This window comes from Petaurus breviceps, unplaced genomic scaffold (genome assembly GCF_028583685.1).
Source record: "Petaurus breviceps papuanus isolate PSGF00001 unplaced genomic scaffold, PetGlider_PUasm1.0 187, whole genome shotgun sequence".
Classification (NCBI taxonomy): Eukaryota; Metazoa; Chordata; class Mammalia; order Diprotodontia; family Petauridae; genus Petaurus; species Petaurus breviceps.
This window is the reverse complement of record NW_027185799.1, coordinates 858,809-878,266: the sequence shown is the minus strand read 5'-3', so window position 1 is coordinate 878,266 and position 19,458 is coordinate 858,809. Positions and strand designations below refer to the sequence as shown.

Below are 19,458 nucleotides of genomic sequence, written 5' to 3'. Positions count from 1 at the left end.
TTAATTGGATTTTATGGTTCACAAGTGCCTATTGGATAGTTTAAAAAGGGGGAAAAAACTTTGAAACTTCTGGGTCAAGCTAAATTTGGACTTAGCTCCCAGTACTTGCCCTTTGCTAATCTCTACAATGCATATCCCTCCCTCCGTCTGCAGCAATCCACTAACCTTTACATTTCAGACCCCCTCCTCCTTCATGCCAATATGCTAACCCCTACTGATCTCCCTTCCCCTGGAGGAGCAGGAGACAGCAATGGGGCCTGGGGACAAGCTACGCTTCAGGATCTGATGGGTCACCCATGATACCTATGTGGAGCAGGAGGCATGCATGGCACCTCATAGGGATGGATGTGAACATCTGCCTCACTGCACTGCCCACTGAAGATAGCAGGGCCTCAGCAGGGACAAGGCCTGAAAAGCAAAGCCCAACTCCATGAGGTCAGTGTTATCCTTTAATGATCACCAGGTGTCAGTCAGGTCCAGCACTACAGTTACATCACTAGGTCACAAGGTCAGAACCTCATCAAGACTTTATACCAATTTTTCTTCCGGACAGAAGCAGACTTTTAGCACTGAAGAAGGGGTTATGAGGGTGGGCAGGAGAGGTACCTCCCCCCCATTCTCCACCCCCAGGATTACTATATCAAGCAGCCAGACCTGACTAGGGATCAGTCTGTGAGGATCCTGGGAGAGGATTCAGAGTCACAAAGGATGGAGACTCACAAAGCAGCAGAGCTGATGGGAGAAGCCAGAGAAGGGTTAGGGGACCATGTCCCTGCTCCCTTGACTTTAGCCTTGAAGAGTAAAATGACAGGATGCAACAAGGCATTCTACATGAGTTGTATCCTTTGTTCTCCCTGTTTATTCCCCAAGGGAAAACTGAACCCTCATTCTGTGTCCACAGTCCAAGCAGGAACAGTTAAGAGGGCCAGCTCAGTCCCACATAGAGAAGGCAAATCCTACAGGGCCAGTGAGCTCACGGAGAGGGGATCTCCACATGTGGCATGAGGCCACTGCCATAGTGCTTGAGGGGCCTGTCGCCAGAGCTCCAGGAAGCCCGGACCCTGTTATTCCCACTAAACTCTGTTTGGAAAATCAGTCACAAAAGAGTATATCTTCCAGCAGCAGGGCCCTCATCCTGTCTGAGGCCACCCTGGTGGGGGGAGGTGGGAGGGTTCATGTCCCAGGCTTCTGAGGCCATAGCAAGGCGTGTGTATCCAGGCCAAGGGGGGTTCAAGGGAGAGGGTCTGTCAGGACCAGCTCAGTGAGGGGAGGTCACAAGTCAGTGACTTTGTTCTCTACAGCAGCAGCAATCTGTTGGAGCCGGTAACCCAGCTGCATCTTCTGGGCAGTGCTATCTTCCTCCAGGGCAGTGATGATCTGAAAGGCAGAGACTAAATAATGCAGAGCCTTGATAGGCAGCACAGGGAGAGGCCTATCACTAAAAGCCTTCAGGTTTCAAAGAAGGCATCACTCAAGGTGGGGAAGGGGAGAGAATGGAGAGGAGGGCTACACTGGAGGTCCCCATCACCAGGACCTGTAGGCCAAGGAGACATTACCCAGATCCTTTAGGCAGAAATAAAGACCCCTGACCTCTAGGGAATAAAAATGGCAAGAGTTTCAAGCAAACAAGATCTATCACAATCAGTCCTATTTTTCTCCTATCAGGTCTTTGTGAGAAAACCCATTCTAATGCTATAGCATCCCCACCACCTCCAACCTGGGCACACTCTCCCCAACCCTGCCATAGACAAGTGCCAAGAAGGAAGTAGTGCAAATGCCCCCAAAGAAAGTGGGGGTGAAGTTCATTTTATTGTCAGGCAGTGCTTGGGACTCAGAGAAACTGTTTGCAGTGACAACTCAGCAGGTAAGGAGACACTCCCACATCCCTGTAGTGGGAGAAGGTGTCTGTCCTACATCTGGCTTAAGGTTTAGGAAACATTTACCAAAAAACCTGGGCTTCCTTAAAATTAAGGCCAGGGGAGTAACACAGGGGTGAGGGCCTGTGGGAGAAAAATTCCCAATGAAGGTCTTCCCAGACCACAAGATGAGAGGCCTACCTAAGGTGTCTGATTCCCCCAGGGAAATTCTATCCCAATCCCATGGGTGGGGTGGGGGGTAGGATTACAGAGCAGGATCTGGGAAAGAGGGAGCAAGACTTCCAAGATGAAGTTTCCAGATAGTAGCAAGAGGTAGGGGGTGGGAACAGCAGACCAGCCCAACCCCCACAATTCTTGCCAGATCTCTGGGAAGCAATGGTCCCATTTCCCCCTCTGCTGGGAGAGGCACTAGGGTAATGGGAAAAGAGAACACTAGCCAGTGGGGGCTTCTGTGCAGAAGACACAGGAAAGGCTGCCCCTTTCCCTACCACATACTGTCCCAGAGACCCCACCCAAGTCACACGAGGTCCAGGACCAAGAACGTCAGCTCCCTGTCCCCTCCCAGCCCTGCCCACTGGGGTCCCACAGACAGAATCCCTGAACTCCTGAGGATGACATACTCACCTGGTCATAGTATTTGTTGATATACTTGTAGAGTTCATGAAGCGCCACCAGAGCACTGAGGTCCCCAGAATAATTCTAAGAGGGAAGATCAGAACCTCAGGTTATATAGGGACAAGGCAAGAATAGGGAGCACTTCTAGGAAGGAAGAGACCCATCACACAGGTCTCAAGAGCTTGCCTCATGTTGCCAGTGACCATAGCAGATAAGCTAGGGATACAGTAAGTCTCAAGCAGCCAGAAACTCCTAGCAGAACCCCCTCTTGGTGAAGAAAGCTAGCTGAGGAAGCCAAGTTCCAGTTTTTTTTCTGGAGTACGAATGGCTTTAATTTCACCTCTTGATCTTCCCAAAGATCTGCCATAAGTACAGTACAGATACGTCTGACTACAGGAGGAAGGGAATGAGCATTTATACAGTGCCACTATGTGGCTAAGAACATTTTACAAATATTATCTCAGTGAATCCTCACAACAGCCTTGGGAGGTAGACACTATTATTATCCCTATTTAACAGGTGGGGAAACCGAGGGAGAGTTTAAACAAAGACTTGCACAGGGTCACACAGTTAGTGTCTAAGACTAGGTCTGAACTCAGGTACTGGCTGTTCCATGAGAAGATGGGGAGCACATGGAGGGGAATTATGGACCACTGGCCTATAGAATGAAAGAGATACAGAAGGACTGGACTGAATGGAAAAAAGCAATGGACTGGGAGTCAGAAGAATCAAGTTCTAGTCCTTGTTCTGTTGCTGGCTAAGTGACTTCAGGTAAGTCACAATGTTTCTAAGTCACATTTTTCTATCTGTGAATGAGATGGATTGGAACACCCAGTGAGAAGCATTGCAAAAAAAAAAAAAAACTGAAAAAAGCAATGAATTCATGTAATCCAAAACATGCCACTTACTAACTGGTGAACCTGGGCAACCCACAATCTCACTGAGCCTCAGTTTCCTCATTTGTAAAAGGGGGGAAATAATCTGCCTCAAAGATGATGGATGTGAACAGTCTATAAACTGTCAAAAGCTATACCCATCCACACAAGATAAGGAAAGGGAAAGAGAGTTGCCTCTCAAATTCAGTGGCCAACCCAGCAGAGCTCAAGTCAAGCTTCCCTTGTACCATGAGTAGAAAGGAGAACTTTAGAGATTTTTTTGTTTCATCGCTTTCTTCACATGTGTGATTTTTAGACCCATATTGACTGGCAGCAAAAATTTCTGCAAACTCAGAAAAGGGCTGCATGTTTGCTTCAAAAACAGGAGGAAATGGTAAACACTGGGAAACCATGTTCCATTTCTCAGTAGGCCCTGAAGGAAGGAAACCCCAGACAGAAACAGCTAATAGTAGAATGGAGCAGGTGGGCCAATTCCCAGGGACCATAAAAAAGACGGAAGTGTTCCTTGGAGATGTGCCTGGAGCTTCATATCAGCAAAATGATACAAGCCCCACCACCAGGGCAGGGAAGAACAAAGCTCATCCCACCCACCAACCCCCCAAGAGTCAAACAACATTTTCCTTACCCTGGACAGCTCAGCTAGGGCTGAATTCATCTCCTGATCACTGGCCGAGATGGTTTGCCTAATATCTGCATAATATCTGCCCAGAGACCACAGTCACAGAGGAGATTTAGTGAGCTGGCCACCCCTAGGGTCCCTCTCTGTTTCATTCCCCACCCCTCTACTTCCAGTCTCTGCTCTCCAGAATGTTTCTCCACTTCATCCCCAGCTTTCTTCCCCACCTCCACCCTCCCAAATGTTAGGTTCACTCCTAGCTCTTCTAAACCCCAATCCTCACAGCAGTACCTCTCCACCATCTGCTTGTAGCGTGGGATGTCTCGGGCATAGAGAAGCTTGTTGATGGGTGAGTCCTGGACATTGGGAGGAAGGAAAATTAAAATGAGTTATTGTCCTTCTCTTCACTACTGAATTCCAATGGAAGGGGTCATGTCCAGCATCCATCCTCTCCTTGCCCTCCTGCAATCTGACTTTTGTCCTGACAATTTTTCACTCAAATTGCTCTACCTGAAGCTACTGATGACCTCCTTCTATACACAACCAACAGTCTCTTCTCAGACTCCAATTCATCCCCACTGCATTTGGACACGTCAGGAAGACAGCTAGTTAAGAGCCCCAACCTATGACCTTGGAATAGGAGTTTGGTAACCAAGATTCCCCCTTCTGATGTTCTCCTCCCTTTAATAATTTCACTTGGGAGAAAGAGGTGAGCATAGCCAAATAGGAGAGCATGATTAAAGCAATCCCAGTCAAATATGGTATCAACATTGCCCTGTTTGTGATGATTTCTTAACACCTACATTATTAAATAAAACATACCAGCTCAACAAGAGCCAATGCACAGGCTGAATAAACTAAATCCAGTTACCAATGCACATGGTCTGCTTCTGCCTCTCTCCCTGTTCAAACTGGGACACTCACCTCAAATAGCCTACCCAAAACCCTTCAGGCTCTAGTAATCAGTCCTTGCTTTATAATCCACTCTTATAGCCTTCAAAGTTTCAAAGTAACTTTCCTTCAGTTCCTGGCATGTTTGTTCCTTCATTCATTCATAAATTCATTCAATCAAAATTCCTGAGTACCTATGACCATGAAAGGCAGCCTAGTAAAAGCAGAAAATCTCTGTACTGGGAGTTAGCAGAGACATGAGCAGAAATCTTCCTCCCAAACTAAAGGGTATGACCATGGAGAGGTCACTTCATCTGAGTCTCAGCTTCTCTACTTGCAAAATGGGCCCAACATTAACACCTGTAACATCTTCACAGGGCTAGTGTGAAGAGAGAACGAGCTTTGCAAACCTCGAAGCACCATAAGAACAACTCTCCAGCCTGGTTGGAGCCTGCCATTCCATGAACAGGGCAAGCTTCCAGCCATAATCCTCTCTGTTCCTTTCTAATCTTCTTCTAGGCTAAGTCGTCATTTTACCCTTGCTCCTCCTCCTCATACTCTTAAGGTTTTAGTTTATTTAATTTAAAAACATTTATTTTATTTTATAGTACCTACTATGTGCAAAATACTAGAAATATAATGACAAAACTTATATAATCCCTGCCCTTAATTAGAATAGGAAGAGTGTTTCCAAGAGACATGTACGTAAATAACCATATTCTAATTTTGATTACAGTGCATAGGCCCAATAAATATATAATGGATCACTTCTGGTGGAGAGAAAGGGTGGCAGATTAGAGAAGACTTAATGAGGGAAAGAAAAAAGAACATGTATTCCTCTTTATCATTATGTTCCATGCACTGCGGTACAAGAACGGAACAGAATGATATGCTCTAAAGAATAACAAGTGTGATGGAGAAGCATGGGAAGGTCTGCACCAACCGACACAGAATGAAGGAGGCGGAGCCAAAAGATATACACACAATGACTACAACAATGTAAATGGAGAGACCATAGACAATCCAAAATAAACACCACAAAATTATAAAGAACAAGCATGTCTTGAAACAAGAAATATCAAAAGAATGTCTTCTCTTTGCTGTACATATTTTCATACTTCCTTTGATGTGCTAATAGTTAATGTTGATTTTTGCTTTTTTTCTTCAAAAAAGTACTATTTGTTATATGGGATGACTCAAGGAGGAAGAGGAGGAACACCATGGGGCACTAGGTTGATGGAAAATAACAAAAGATAAAAATAAAAACATTTTTTAAAAAGATCAAATACTAGTTTTAACTTGATTTAACTTAAGTATAAAGTACATGAAGAGGAAGGAACTCAGGTAGTGGTATAAAGAAAAGATTAGAGAAAGAAGAGCCTGGTGGCAGAGACCAGTTAGGAGACTAACATCTATTCAATAAGATCTATTCAATAAATAAAAAGACCTAAATGAGTCTGGTGACGATGAGCAAGGAAAGAAGGAGAAGAATGAGATCTGTAAGAGAGAGAGAATCAACAAGACTACTAGGAAATTGATTCAATGTGATGGACAAGGGATCAGGAAAGGTCAAAGATAACTCTCAAGTTTTGAGTCTGGACGACCGAGAGAACTGTGGTGCCATCATCCAAAACAGAAGAGCTAGCAAAGAGCCAGGGCTAGGAGGAAGAGGAATACAATTTAAAGTGTGAAGATTTTGAAATCCCCATAAGGCATCGAGAGAGGGAAGTTATTAGGCAAGCTGGAAATGTGAGACTGGAATTCCCAAGAAAGAAGAAATACTAATTTGGGAGTCTATCACAGGTGATGATAATAATAATAGCTTGCGTTTATATAGTACCTACTATGTGTCAGCAGCTAGGAAGCACAGTGGATAGAGTGCCCGGCATGGAGTCAGAAAGACTCATCTTCCTGACTTCAAATCTGGCCCCAGACACTTAATAGCTGTGTGACCCTGGGCAAGTCACTTAACCCTGTTTGCCTCAGTTTCCTTATCTGTAAAATGAGCTGGAGAAGAAAATGTCAAAAGTACTCCAGAATCTTTGCCAAGAAAGCCCCAAATGGGGTCACAAAGAGTTGGACACTACTGAAAACAACTGAACAACAACTATGTGCCAGGAGCTCTACAAATATTACCATATTTGAGTCTTACAACAACCCTAGAACATAGGTGCTGTTATCACTTCCACTTTACAGTTAAGGTAACTGAGGCAAACAGAGGTCAAGTGACTTGCCCAAGATCACACAGTTAGTACGTGTCTAATGTCAAATTTGAATTCAGGTCTTTCTGACTCCAGGTACAAAGCTCTACCCATTTTGCAACCTTCCTACCTCAAAGGTGATATTAAATCTATTCTAAAGCTTTGATTTTTAGTATGACAAGAACAGTGAAAGGACAAAGGGTCATGGAATCCAAGAGTGAATAGCATATAATTGAAATGATTGATTGAATGGAATAGAATAGAGATGATCCAAGGTACTTACAGGGGAAGATAAGGATGAAGAATAGATTGGAGAAGAACTGTAGTTTGGGAAAGGTGGAAGAACAGGAGATTACAATCAGAGAGAATTCCAAATAATGGTCATTCACATTTATCTAGAGCTTTAAGTTTCACAGATTGCTTTCCTCAGAACCATCTCCATTTTACACATGAGGAAACTGAGGCTCAGAGAAGTTAAATGACTTGCCCATGGTGACAGTGACAAGCAGTTGTAAGCAAGAAGATCACACGTCTCCTGACTAGGAGCACAATGCTATTTAATGCAATACAATGTCATTCTATCTCTAAGAATAGTGAGGAATACTGAGTGACCTCCTTGGTGATAACAGAACACAAGAGAGCTGAGGGCTCAGAAAATGAGGCCAAGATGCTAGAAAGGTCACCAAGGTGAATATTAAGAGTCATGAACGATGATCAGAAATAGAACACAGAAACTCTTTATAGTCTCCAACATGTATTTACGAGACAACAACAACAAAAAGGATGTCTAGCCCCTGTTTCATCATACTTCCTCTCCCTGTTTGGCTTCCAGGATATTTTACTCTCCTGGCATTCTTCCTGAATTTCTGGCAGTTCTTTCTCAATTTCCTAGACTGTCTCCTCATCTTCCTCCAGCTCTTTTAACCCTGGGAATTCCCCATAGCTTATTCTTGGCCTTTAGCTCTTCTCTCTCATCAGTTCATCCCTTAGGGAGCAGCCACAGTCAGAGTTTGAACCCTGGGAATTCCCCAAGGCTTATTTCTCAGTCTTTACCTCTTCTCTCTTCTTAATTCCTCCCTCAGAAAGCTCAGCCACAGTCCGAGTTTGAAGTGCCACACACAGACTGGTTCTCAAACCTGTGACCTCATACATGCTAAGAATAGCTCATAAGATGACAGGCTGAAAGTCAGAAATTTATAGTTGGAAAAGGTCTTTGACAATAATACTACTAGACCTTTGTCCCAAAAAAAATCAAAAAAAGAGGAAAAGTCCCCATATGTACAAAATGTTTACAGCAGCTTTTTTAGTGGTGGTAAAAAACCGGAAACTGAGGGGGAGTGGCCATCAGTTGAGGAATGGCTTAACAGATTATAGTATATGTATGTGATGGAATATCTTTTTGCTATAAGAAATTGTGAAATGGATTGTTTCAAGGAAACTAGAAAGACCTCTATGAACCAATGCAGAATGAAGTAAGCAGAACTAGGAGAATAATGTATACAAAGACAATAACATTATAGAGGAAAAACAACTTTGAAAGGCTATAGAATACCTCTCAAGGCAATGAAAAACCATGATTCCAGAGGAATGAATATGAAGCATGCTACCAGTCTCTTTACAGAGAGATATTGGTCTCAAGATGGAGAATGAGACATACATTGTTGGACATGGCCAAAGTAGAAATTTATTTTTCTGGGATATGAATATGTATTATGAAGCTTTTCTTTTTATTTCTCTGTTTTGCATTTGGGGTGAGAAGGAATGGAAGGGGGAGGGAGGAGACAGAGACTGAAAGGCAAAGACAGAGAGACAGAGAGGGAGGACAGGAGGAAGGAAGGAAGGAAGGAAGGAAGGAAGGAAGGAAGGAAGGAAGGAAGGAAGGAAGGAAAGAACTGACATCTTTGATTACTCTCCATTTTCAGTCTATTAACTTTGGGCAACTAGGTCTCCTTAACTTATTTCTGTACAATCTACTCTTTCCCACCATAGTCCTTTTGCTTACCTACTCCTATCTCCAAAAAGCCATAACCATCTCTTCTGGCAAAAAGTGACTCCAAGTTCACTTCCCCTCAGAGAGTTTTCCTTTCTTTTGCATTTTCACATGGTAGTCTACACAAGACTATCGAACATTCTCTTTCACTGCCTTAGAATTGTCCTTTATTTGGTTCCTGTGTCCTCTGCAAAAGTCCTACTCCATACTTCACTGTGACATTGAGATGAGCTTAGATTATTGAGAGCATGCCAATAGAAGACATGCTCCAACAAGCTTTACCCAAGCTGGGACCACTTCCAGTAGGAGAAGATGGCTGCTGCCCAAAGATCAATCTAGGTTAAGTGCATAAATACTCACTACCAGCAGATTGGCTATTAAGCGAATTTTTAGGCCATGGTGACCCATGAAATCTCAGATTCCTGGGGACAATGGCTAAATGGTGAAAGTGAGGAGGAAAGGGGGCTAAGAATCAGGATGTTAGTTTTTTTTTTTAGAGTATCAACAAACATTACAAAATATATGTCCACAGACACAGTCAGTGCTCTTAACTGTGAGATCCTTGTCCAAAGACCAATGAGTTGGATACACTGTTGTAGGAACCAAACCACATCCGTATTGACATTCTCCCTAGAAACAAAACTAAGAGAAAGAACTTGCTTGCCAATGAAAGGATGGCTCATGGCTTCTCCTTAAAGAAATAACTAAAGAAATTAGTGGAGTTAGTTTCATCAGGTGCCTAAATATCATTTCATGAAATTCTTGCTCATCTCACCTTGAAAAGCTCACGATAAACATCAGCAAAAAGGCCACCATGAAGATAATTACACGTTGTACACCAACATTGGTTGTAAAGGATAAACAAACAGAGAAATTCCAGGAAGAACTTTGCAAGATCCTCTGAATTAAATCAACAGATGCCCTGCTATTTGGTAACTTCAGTGTGAAGGAAGACACAGGGAGGACAGAAGAAATATTGGAAAATATGGTTTAGGATTAAGAAATGAAAAAGGCCAAAAGCTTATGGATTACTCAGAAGCCTCAAGCCTACATGTCATGAATGCTTTATTTAAGAAGTGAGTCAGAAGGGTCTAGTCATGACAAGCCCTGAATAATATCACAAAACTTTCAATCTGTTATATAATAACAAGAGCTAACTTTTATAAAGCACTTCAAAGTTTGCGAAGATCTTTACCTATGTTGTCTAATTTGTATCTTAGTGGACAGGGAAACAACAGTTGCCAAAGTGGGAATCAGAGCTGAATCAGCTCACTGAACAAAGCTGGATCATTAACAAGTTAGAACAGAGGTCAAGATCATCACCAGATAAGAAGGAAGGATACAGATAAGAAAATACAGTGTGCACTTACAACAGTTGAAATCTGACCTGTTGGTTCTCATAACATGGGAAATGGCAAAAAGACACTGACTCTGACTAGAACAATTTCTTAGAAAGGCAAATACTTGATCTCAATGGCAAGCAGATACATGACACCAAGAACAATTCTAGTTTAGAAAGCAAGTCCACTTGTAACAACACCTCATGGAAAAGGAAGACAGAAGACCACAAGCAATATTGGCCCCACAAAACAGTGAAAAGCAATGAAAGGAACGTGAAATTAGTATGAGAATTAACTAAACTAGATCATCCTGTGATCATTTGTAGATGAAACTCAAAGGGCAATAGTTATGTAATGGAACAGATTTGTTCACAGTTCTTTGGAATCTATTCTCATCATTGATGAATGGAACCACCACATTTGGATGCTACCACCTGGGTATCTGATGTGCTATAATGAAGGAGTAGAAATATCACTTAAAAATATGAATTCGGGAAGAATAGCTGGTCCCAAACAAATACACATGAAAAATACATGCTGAATTTGTCACAATATTAGTCACTTAGACATCAATTTTCAAACTATCTCAAAGTGAGAAAAAAATTCAAAAGAATGAGAAAAATTATAGACAGTAGTATCACACCAAAAGAAAGAGGACCAGGAAGACATCAGCAACTAATGATCTACATATGTACTTTCACATCTTTATGAAAATTGTATGTGCTAATATTATGGTTATCTAGGATGTAAATTTGAAAAGAAAAGAGGTGTCTACAGGTGATTTTCTACTTCAGTCTCTATCTTCAAATACAGTAATATCTATTTGTAATATATTCATCTGTATTATTACCTGCCATTGAGTGGGCAGCCCAATAAGTTCTTCCACCTATATCTTGGACAGGCTATGAAGATAAGCAATGAACTGAGCCCAAAATCAAACAAGAGGAGAGCACACACTGTAAAGACAGTTGTCCTCTTCATGATCCAAAAGTCTCCCTAAGACAAAGGCCCTTTTTCATCAGCAATATTTCCTCAGTGACACTATAAGATTTTAAACACAGAACAATATGACTTCAGAAGAATCACAATTGGAGGTGACCTGAAGCTCAATGGAAAGATGTACAGGTGGTCTAAGTAAGCAATAGCATTTTACCAAGGATGTGTGAGAGGTGGCATAAAAGGCATCACCAAGGATGGGTATAGACAGAAAAGGAAAGAAGAGGCCTTGTCATGTAACCCACAAGATTGACAATGAGACCCCAAGGAAGGCCTCCTGTATGTCATGTAGATCCTCAATAATTTATACAAGTGGAGCGGCTAGGTGGCGCAGTGAATAGAGCACCGGCCCTGGAGTTAGGACCTGAGTTCAAATCCGGCCTCGGACATTTGACACACTTACTAGCCATGTGACCTCGGGCAAGTCACTTAGCCCCAATTGCCCTGCCCTTCCCCCCTCCAAAATTAAAAAAATAATAATTTATGGAAGAATATAGAAAAGATTTAAATAAGATGAAAGATATTAGTGCTTGAGTGACAATTCTGCTACTTGCTCCCTGTGTGACCTGGGACAAGTCATCTAACTGCTCTCTAGGCTTCAGTTTCCTCACCCAGAAAAATTAGGGGATTGAAATGGATGATCCCTAATGTCTCATCTCTAAGTCTCTAAATCCTATTATCTCAATTTTTTTATTTGAAAGATATGATCCACATCGCCTTCCCCCCTACCATGCCATATGCTGTATTCCTTCTCATAGTGCATTTTTTTTGATGGAGGTTGCGGGGAGGTTGCCAGTGAGAGCCTGTGATTTTATCAGTATGGAAAACTCCCAGTGTGAAAAATCCCTACACCTTTCTCAGATGAAAAACCCCTTGGGAACACAGCCTAAGAGAGTTCCTTGGGACAATATGAGATTAAGTGATTTGCCCAGGCTCACACAGCTAATACATATCAGGGGCAGGATTTGAACCCAGGTCTTCCTGACTCTAAGGCCTTTATTATGCCATGCTACATCCTTCCTATATCTTATTACCAACCCCAAATTCATTTTCCCATTCTTTATTGACATGTCTTCTTCCAATGCCATACTTCCTTCTCCCACACACTTATTCCACCCCAAGATTCTCTCCCTCTACTTCACCCCAAAGTTACAACAGCTTGACTTCTACCCCTATCTCACACCTCTGATCCCCATATTTTAAGCCACCCTCAGCCCTTGGCTCACCCGACCCAACTTGTGGTCCGCAAGAGTGCAGGCATCCATGAAGGTTTGGGCAATGACTAGGAGCACAGCATCCATGTTGTCTGACGTCTGGACATCAAAAACAAACTGAGGGTTCTTGATGATGTTGATCCAGAACCTCAGGGGCAGACTGTGGACAGGGCAGACCATGGCAAGGTGTGAGAATGTAAGTTCTGGGTAGCTAGGGGGGCCCCCAGGCCTCGAAGTCCTCTCCCTCCCAACCACAGCCCAAAGTCTCTAGGCAGAACTTCTCCCTGTAAGCGATGGCGTGGAGTGGTACTTGTCCACTACATACCCCACCATAACCTCAGGGACAAGTTGTAGACAGAGCAGGCCAGAGGATGGTCCTGGCCACTACCCCTTTAGTCCAACTGGAACCCTGACCTGTTGGTCTTCCAGATGTGGATGGTGTCCTGGTCTGAGATACCATGCTGCTGTGCCTGATCATCCAACAAGTCAAAGAAATACTTGATGGCCAGGGGCACTGGGCGGCTGGTACTGAGGATCACCTGGAATAAGTCATCCACAAACGTCTGCAGAGTGCCCTGTGAAGGGATCATGGGAGAAGAAAAGAACAAAGCCTGAAGTGACACCAAGACCTCAGCAAGTATCCATTGTGCAGCCGAAGGCAGCAGCTCTACCCAGTCTGTGCCCGATCCACTTTCCGGACAGCTCTAATTAGTAGGAAGTTTTCCCTTGCATTAGACAAAAATCAGTTTTGCTTCTTAACAACTTTCATCCAGTACTTTGGCCAAGCAAAACAAATCTAATCCTTTAAATGACAATCCTTTATCTCCTTGAAGAAAGTTATCATGTAATCCAAGTCCTCCCTTCTCCAAGCTAAAACTCCCTAGTGATTTCAACTGAGCCCACTAAGGCATAATCTCCAGTCCTCTCACCATTCTGTTTGCCCTCCTCTGGACTCACTTCAGTTTGTCTATGTCTTCCTTTAAAAAACGTGGTACCCAGAATCAAACACAACACTCTAAGGATGTGGTCTGATCAGGGCAAGGAACACTGCAGGAGTGCACTGGTAAATGTTTAATTACCAGGTTGGGGAAGGGGGAAATGTATGCTTGGCACACTTTTAAGTTTAATCTGCATTATTAATATTTTCTCCATAACTATCTTAAGTCTGGGCCACCAAAACAACAAATAAAGCCTGGATCTGTAGCATTTGCTGATTACTAAAGTGTATAATTTAAATAATCACACTGAAAATTTAACAATCAGCTCTCATGCATCAGTACAAAACAGCTCCAGTCCACCAATGAAAAATGGGACTATTGGGCCCCTTGTCTGGGACATGTTAATAATCTGTGATTTCACCAGTGTAGTATCCCTCTACTGATTCACATCATGACCCTCCTACCCCCATCCCAGATAGTCTGAGAACTGCGAGAGCCAAAAAATCTATCCCTGAAAGTCACCTGACTTTCAGACAATAGATATATACTCTGTCACAGAGATCACATTCAAAGGTTTTCTACCTTGATTGGCTCTCCCAAGGCTTAGACTTGACTGGTACAACTTCAAGAACCCAGGTTTCCTTTCAGTCCATAACAAGGCACCAGTGGGAGCTTATTAAGCACTGTGTCCTGTTAATGCAGTCTGAGGTTACCCTCGTCCTACATGACCTCTGAGTGCATTTATTCCCAACCAAACCCTAGATTTGTCTATGCCATCTGTCCCTGAATGACCCCCCTCCCCCCATGCAATAGCTACCTTCATGGACAACAGGCGGGTCAAGTAGATCTCAGGGATGGCTTTGGCTCTTTCCCGATCTCCACCCCGAAGGCTTCCCCTCCTTTGCCTGGGTGGTTCTGGCTCCTCGCTCGGTTTCACTAGATGCCAAGGACGGATGCCTCCTTCATCCATGTCTTCCAACATTGGGGTTTCTGCATTAGGGACCCATATCTGGATCAGCCTATATCCCCACAAGGGATCCCCCAACTTCCATGGTGAAGAGATCTCCACAGGCAAGGGCTGAAGGGAGGTGCCACCTATGACTGTACTTGGAGATCTCCTTGGGATAAGGAAGGATTGCGGGAGATGCCCATGCTAGCTAGTATAAGGGGAAGACTTACTCTCTCCAGGGACATAATCCTGGTTTTCTCGGGAAATGTGCTTGCTGAAGCGGGGGACCAGGGCTACAGTTGCTCCATCAGGTACCTGTTGATAAGGCTGGTGAATCCCCTACCCCCCAGTAAGCCCAGCACCCCTCCCCACCAGCCCTTACCTTTGTTCTCTGTCCCCCATCCCCTCCCACCTTATAATGCTGCAAGGTGTTCAGCCGCCTCCATGCACCTTGGACCACAGAGGTGACATCTTCATCAGACAGGATGAGGTGACCAGCCACCCCTGACCGCCATTCTACAAGAGGAGTGGGAAAGGACAGGCTTCAATCTCTCCCTGTCATCAGACTGCTGTCCAGGGAGAAGGGTTCAGGTCAGCTTGAGCCTCAAATTCATCAATTAGGGATGAGGGCAACTTTGGGGGAGACCCTGGTCCCTGCAGCAGGAGAGCAATGCAATTCAATTCATCCCTCCCTTTCCTTGCATCCACCCCTCCAGACACCTCACCAACATCCAGGGCACTGGACTCTGGTCGCTGGGCGAGGGGCACCCCCTTGTACAGCTGGTCCAGAATCTTCTCCTTGGCCTGGGAAATGGTGTCACAGTCTAGGACCTTCACAGGGACGCCTGGAGCCTCTGCCAGCCCAACCCCTGGCACTGTTACTGCATTTAATGTCTGTGCAGGACATATAAAAGGGTAATCATAAGCAGTCCCTTCACAAAGTTTCCAGGGGGCTAGCAGGGGGTGGTGAAGAAGAAACAGAAGTCAGTCTGTGAAGGGATGAACATGACCAGCTGACTGCATGGCTAGCAGAGGTTCCACCAGGACCACTGGCTCTCCTCAACAAGAAAGGGGCCTTCCTGTCACCACCACCCCCAGTTCCTAGGGACTGACCATTTCCCTTATCTAACCTGTGTACAATTCCCTTGGCTCTTAAGTTTCACTAAGAAAAGGGTGGGAGATTTCCATAATGAATCTTTATTACAGAAGAAACTTACAGGAAAAGAAAGGAAACACCTGAACATCCAGAAAGTACAGGTTTCCAGAGTATGGTGCTAGACTTGGATCACAAGGCCTGGGGCCACAGTCAGGTTTTGATGTTTACTCTCTGTGTGACTTTGGAGCAGATTTCTAAGGTCCCTTTCCAGCACAAAATCTATGTTCCTACGACCCCAACTTAAGCATCTACCCAGAGTTTAGTTTGTTACGTAGTTCATGGGATGGCCAGGTACTGCTCCCCTTCCCTCCTGTCTAAGCTAAGTGCTACAGAATGGAGATTAAGCAAAGATCCATACTTCTCACTGGACAGGCAGTGGCTAGCGCTGCTGCCCAGGCTGATGGATTCCCACTCCCTCCCACATGATTCCAGGTTCCTCCCCTGGCTCTCTGATCCCTCTGCCTGATCCTAGTCTACATGGAACTTTTGATTTGCTGCCACTCTGACCTTCCCAGGTCCTCAGTTTCCCCAACTATAAAAAGTGCTTGACAAATACTCCCTTCCTTTTTTCCTTTCTTTCCTTTCTTCCTTTGCTTTTTTCTTATCTTCCTTCCTTGCCTTGCTTCTTTTTCCCAACTTCCTTCCTTTCCTCCTTCTCCTTTCTTCCCTGGCTCCTCAGTGAGGAAGAATCTTTCTTTTCTTATTCCACAGATTCCTCTCCCAGGCTTAGGATCACTTTGCTCTGATACCACAAGCCCCTGACCTTCAACTTCCTAGAGGTTCCTATGACTCTAATTCAGGGAATCTTTCCCTCTCCACAGAAATATGGCGGCAGTCTCTTTGCTTAAAATTCATGCACCAGTTCTCTCAATTATGGTTTGACATTAGAAGCTGGATCCAATGTCTAAACCATGTAGCCTCAAAAGTAGAACCATTTTTCCAGGATCCTGTCTACAGCATGACAGCAACCTCCACAGGCCAGAAACAGACCCCTTGTCTCTTTTGTTAAAGGTCTTACTCCCCTTTTGGCCTACTCACCAAATTTCTTGCCTGAAGAACAGCTAGGTTCTTACTGAACAGTGAATTAGTGAACTAGGCCTCAAGCCAAAAAGACCCGAGTTCAAATCCTGCCTCAGACACTTACTGACTTTATGACACTGGACAAGTCACTTAATCTCTGTCTACCTCAGTTTCCTCAACTATAAAATGGGGATAATAACAGGACCTACTTCTCAGAGTTACTGTAAGGTTCAAATGAGATATTTGTAAAGTACTTAGCACAGTGCCTGGTACATAGTAGGTATTATAGAAATTATTATTTCATTCCCTTTCCCCTTCCCCTTTTCCTCTCTAGTCTTAGCTCATAAGCAAAGCAGGAGTGACTAACATTCTAAACTCCATGGCTAATAAGGTCTTTCTTAGTCCAAGGCACCAGCTCTGCCCATTTCCCCATTTTCCTCCTGATGACTCAATGAGTGCCCCTCACGGGAGAAAGAAGCCTTCTAGAATCCTATGACTGTAGCTTCACAAAATCCTAATTATCCTACAACAGCAGAAATAATGACAAGGGGTGGCTAGGTGGCGCAGTGAATAGAGTGCCGGCCCTGGAATCAGGAGGACTTGAGTTCGGATCTGGCCTCAGACACTTAACACACACACACACACACACACACACACACACACACACACACACAAAACTAGCCCTGTGACCTTGGGCAAGTTACTTAACCTCAATTGCCCTCCAAAAAGCAAAAAAAAAAAAAAAAACCAGAAATAATGACAAGCCAAATTTTGACCCATGGGCTAGGCAGGTCATTCCCTCACCAGAGGACGGTATTCCAAGTCCTCTCGAAGCAGACGGTTATCATTCAATGTGTACTTGGCCTTGCCGGTCACACTGTCCACAGGCCCCTTGTCCACTTGGTGCTTGATCCCTCGGAAAAGCATGTAGAGGGGCTCACCCACTGAGTCCTATTAGACGAGATCAAAATGTTACAGAGGCTAATGGAAGTGGTATGTGAAGGGCAGAGGGGACTTCACTGCAATGGTAGAGTGACCGCACAGAAGGACCAGCCTTCTTTCACAGGGATTAAATGAGCACCCTGGCTGGAGACACAGAAAAATCCAGCTCCAAAGCCTAACAAGGTACACTGTTTTTTTCCATCATTAATCTGTCCTGTGTGAAATGGGCCTACTCATAAAATCTTATGCTTAGAGATGAAAGGGCTCTTAGAGAGCATCTAACCCAAACTGCTTCATTTTTTTAAAGATGGAAACTGAGGTCCAAAGACATCATAGAGGGGGCCGCTAGGTGGCGCAGTGAATAGAGCACTGACCCTGGAGTCAAGAGGACCTGAGTTCAAATCCAAACTCAGACTCTTAGCACTTACTAGCTGCATGACCTTGGGAAAGTCACTTAACCCCAACTGCCCTACCTTCCCCCCTCCAAAAAAGCAAAAAAAAAAAAATTTACAAAGATGTCATAGAGGCCATGACAATGGCAGGATTTGAACCCTGGTTTTCTATCTCCAAATCCAGCACCCTTTCCATCATGGAGTTTCTCATATAATCAACTGTAACCCTCTAATGACCAGAAAAGAAGTAAGAAGGGGACCAGGGGACCTGGGTGCTGGTCACCAAGAAGAAGATATGGGAGACCATGTGTCTATAATCACGAAGATGACCTTCACAATCCATCCCTTCTTAATCCCTTCTGGGCAATACACCATGCTCATTTTAAAAACCAAACCCAACTATGTGCATCATTTTGTCTGATATTCTAACTCAAGCCTCAGGGAATGAATGGGGCAGGGGAGAAACCCTTTATATATCACCTCAGTAATCACAGGGTTAATCACAGACCCTCAGATCACAGGGTTAGTTTGAAGACACTATGTCTCATACATAAGACATGCCTAATCAACGTTTATTCAATTTAAATGAATGGGCCAGGCCAAGAAACGAAGGCTTCTCACCCGCACAAAGGTGTAGAGGCAAATGGACATCCAATTGGTGAGCAACTTTTCCACTACAGTCTCAGTCCTGGGTGAAAGCAAAAAGGAAAGAGGCTTGAAGTTACTAGGATGCAGCCTTTGGAGCTGAACACTTGCATGGGATGGGTGTTTTGGGAAGATGAGGTTGGGAAACATGGTCAACACAATCAATACCAAAGGTCTCAAGGTCACCTGTGTAGACACACAGGTCTCTGTGAAATTTACAGCAAATTCTTATTAAATCAGCTTGTTCCAAGGACAAAAAACTCAAACTTAAGAGTTGAAAAGAGAGCTTAATGTTTGAAAAATAAAGTCTACACACATCAGTGAGAATATCAGAGTTCATCACCTTGATTTCCTGCAAGAGGAGGTCTGAAAACTACTAAACATCATACATGACCGTCCTCACAATTCACATATACCCGCATCCCCCCCCAATACACATATGCCAGCCCAACAGCCCTTCTCCGACCCTCTGACACATTCAAGGTTATTGTGGTTGCTTTATGACACAGGATCATTTAGAAGCTGGATTCAGTAATTCGGGTTCAATGGTCTCCAAGAACTACTGCCCATTCTTACCCTGCCCCCCACTCCTTCCTACCCTCTGCAAGACCTTGATCCATCAGTCCCATCCTCTCCCTAGCATCTTTAATTTTTCCTTCTCCCCAGTTTCTTCCAATCTACTTACAAAAAAATGCCTATAGGTCCTTTATCCTAAAAGAAAAAGCCTTCCTTTTATCCTTCTACCCAATTCAATGCATCTCCCATTTTTCTTCCACTAAG

General features: G+C 44.0%; 1 protein-coding gene across 2 annotated transcripts in view; it reads right to left on the bottom strand.

The window, feature by feature from the left end:
• Positions 1–436: 436 nt before the first annotated feature.
• Positions 437–19,458, bottom strand: part of PLXNB1 (plexin B1) — a 71,226-nt gene continuing 52,204 nt past the window's right edge. For both annotated transcript variants that reach the window (XM_069090618.1, XM_069090619.1), the window contains exons 27-38: positions 18,655–18,721; positions 17,504–17,650; positions 15,249–15,417; positions 14,936–15,039; positions 14,754–14,838; positions 14,392–14,564; positions 13,051–13,211; positions 12,649–12,796; positions 4,296–4,360; positions 4,014–4,089; positions 2,502–2,576; positions 437–1,377 (exon numbers count right to left, since the gene is read on the bottom strand). In XM_069090618.1, coding sequence (XP_068946719.1) covers positions 1,273–1,377; positions 2,502–2,576; positions 4,014–4,089; positions 4,296–4,360; positions 12,649–12,796; positions 13,051–13,211; positions 14,392–14,564; positions 14,754–14,838; positions 14,936–15,039; positions 15,249–15,417; positions 17,504–17,650; positions 18,655–18,721 — 1,375 coding nt within the window. In that variant the 3' untranslated portion in view covers positions 437–1,272. The remainder of the gene's footprint in view (positions 1,378–2,501; positions 2,577–4,013; positions 4,090–4,295; positions 4,361–12,648; positions 12,797–13,050; positions 13,212–14,391; positions 14,565–14,753; positions 14,839–14,935; positions 15,040–15,248; positions 15,418–17,503; positions 17,651–18,654; positions 18,722–19,458) is intronic.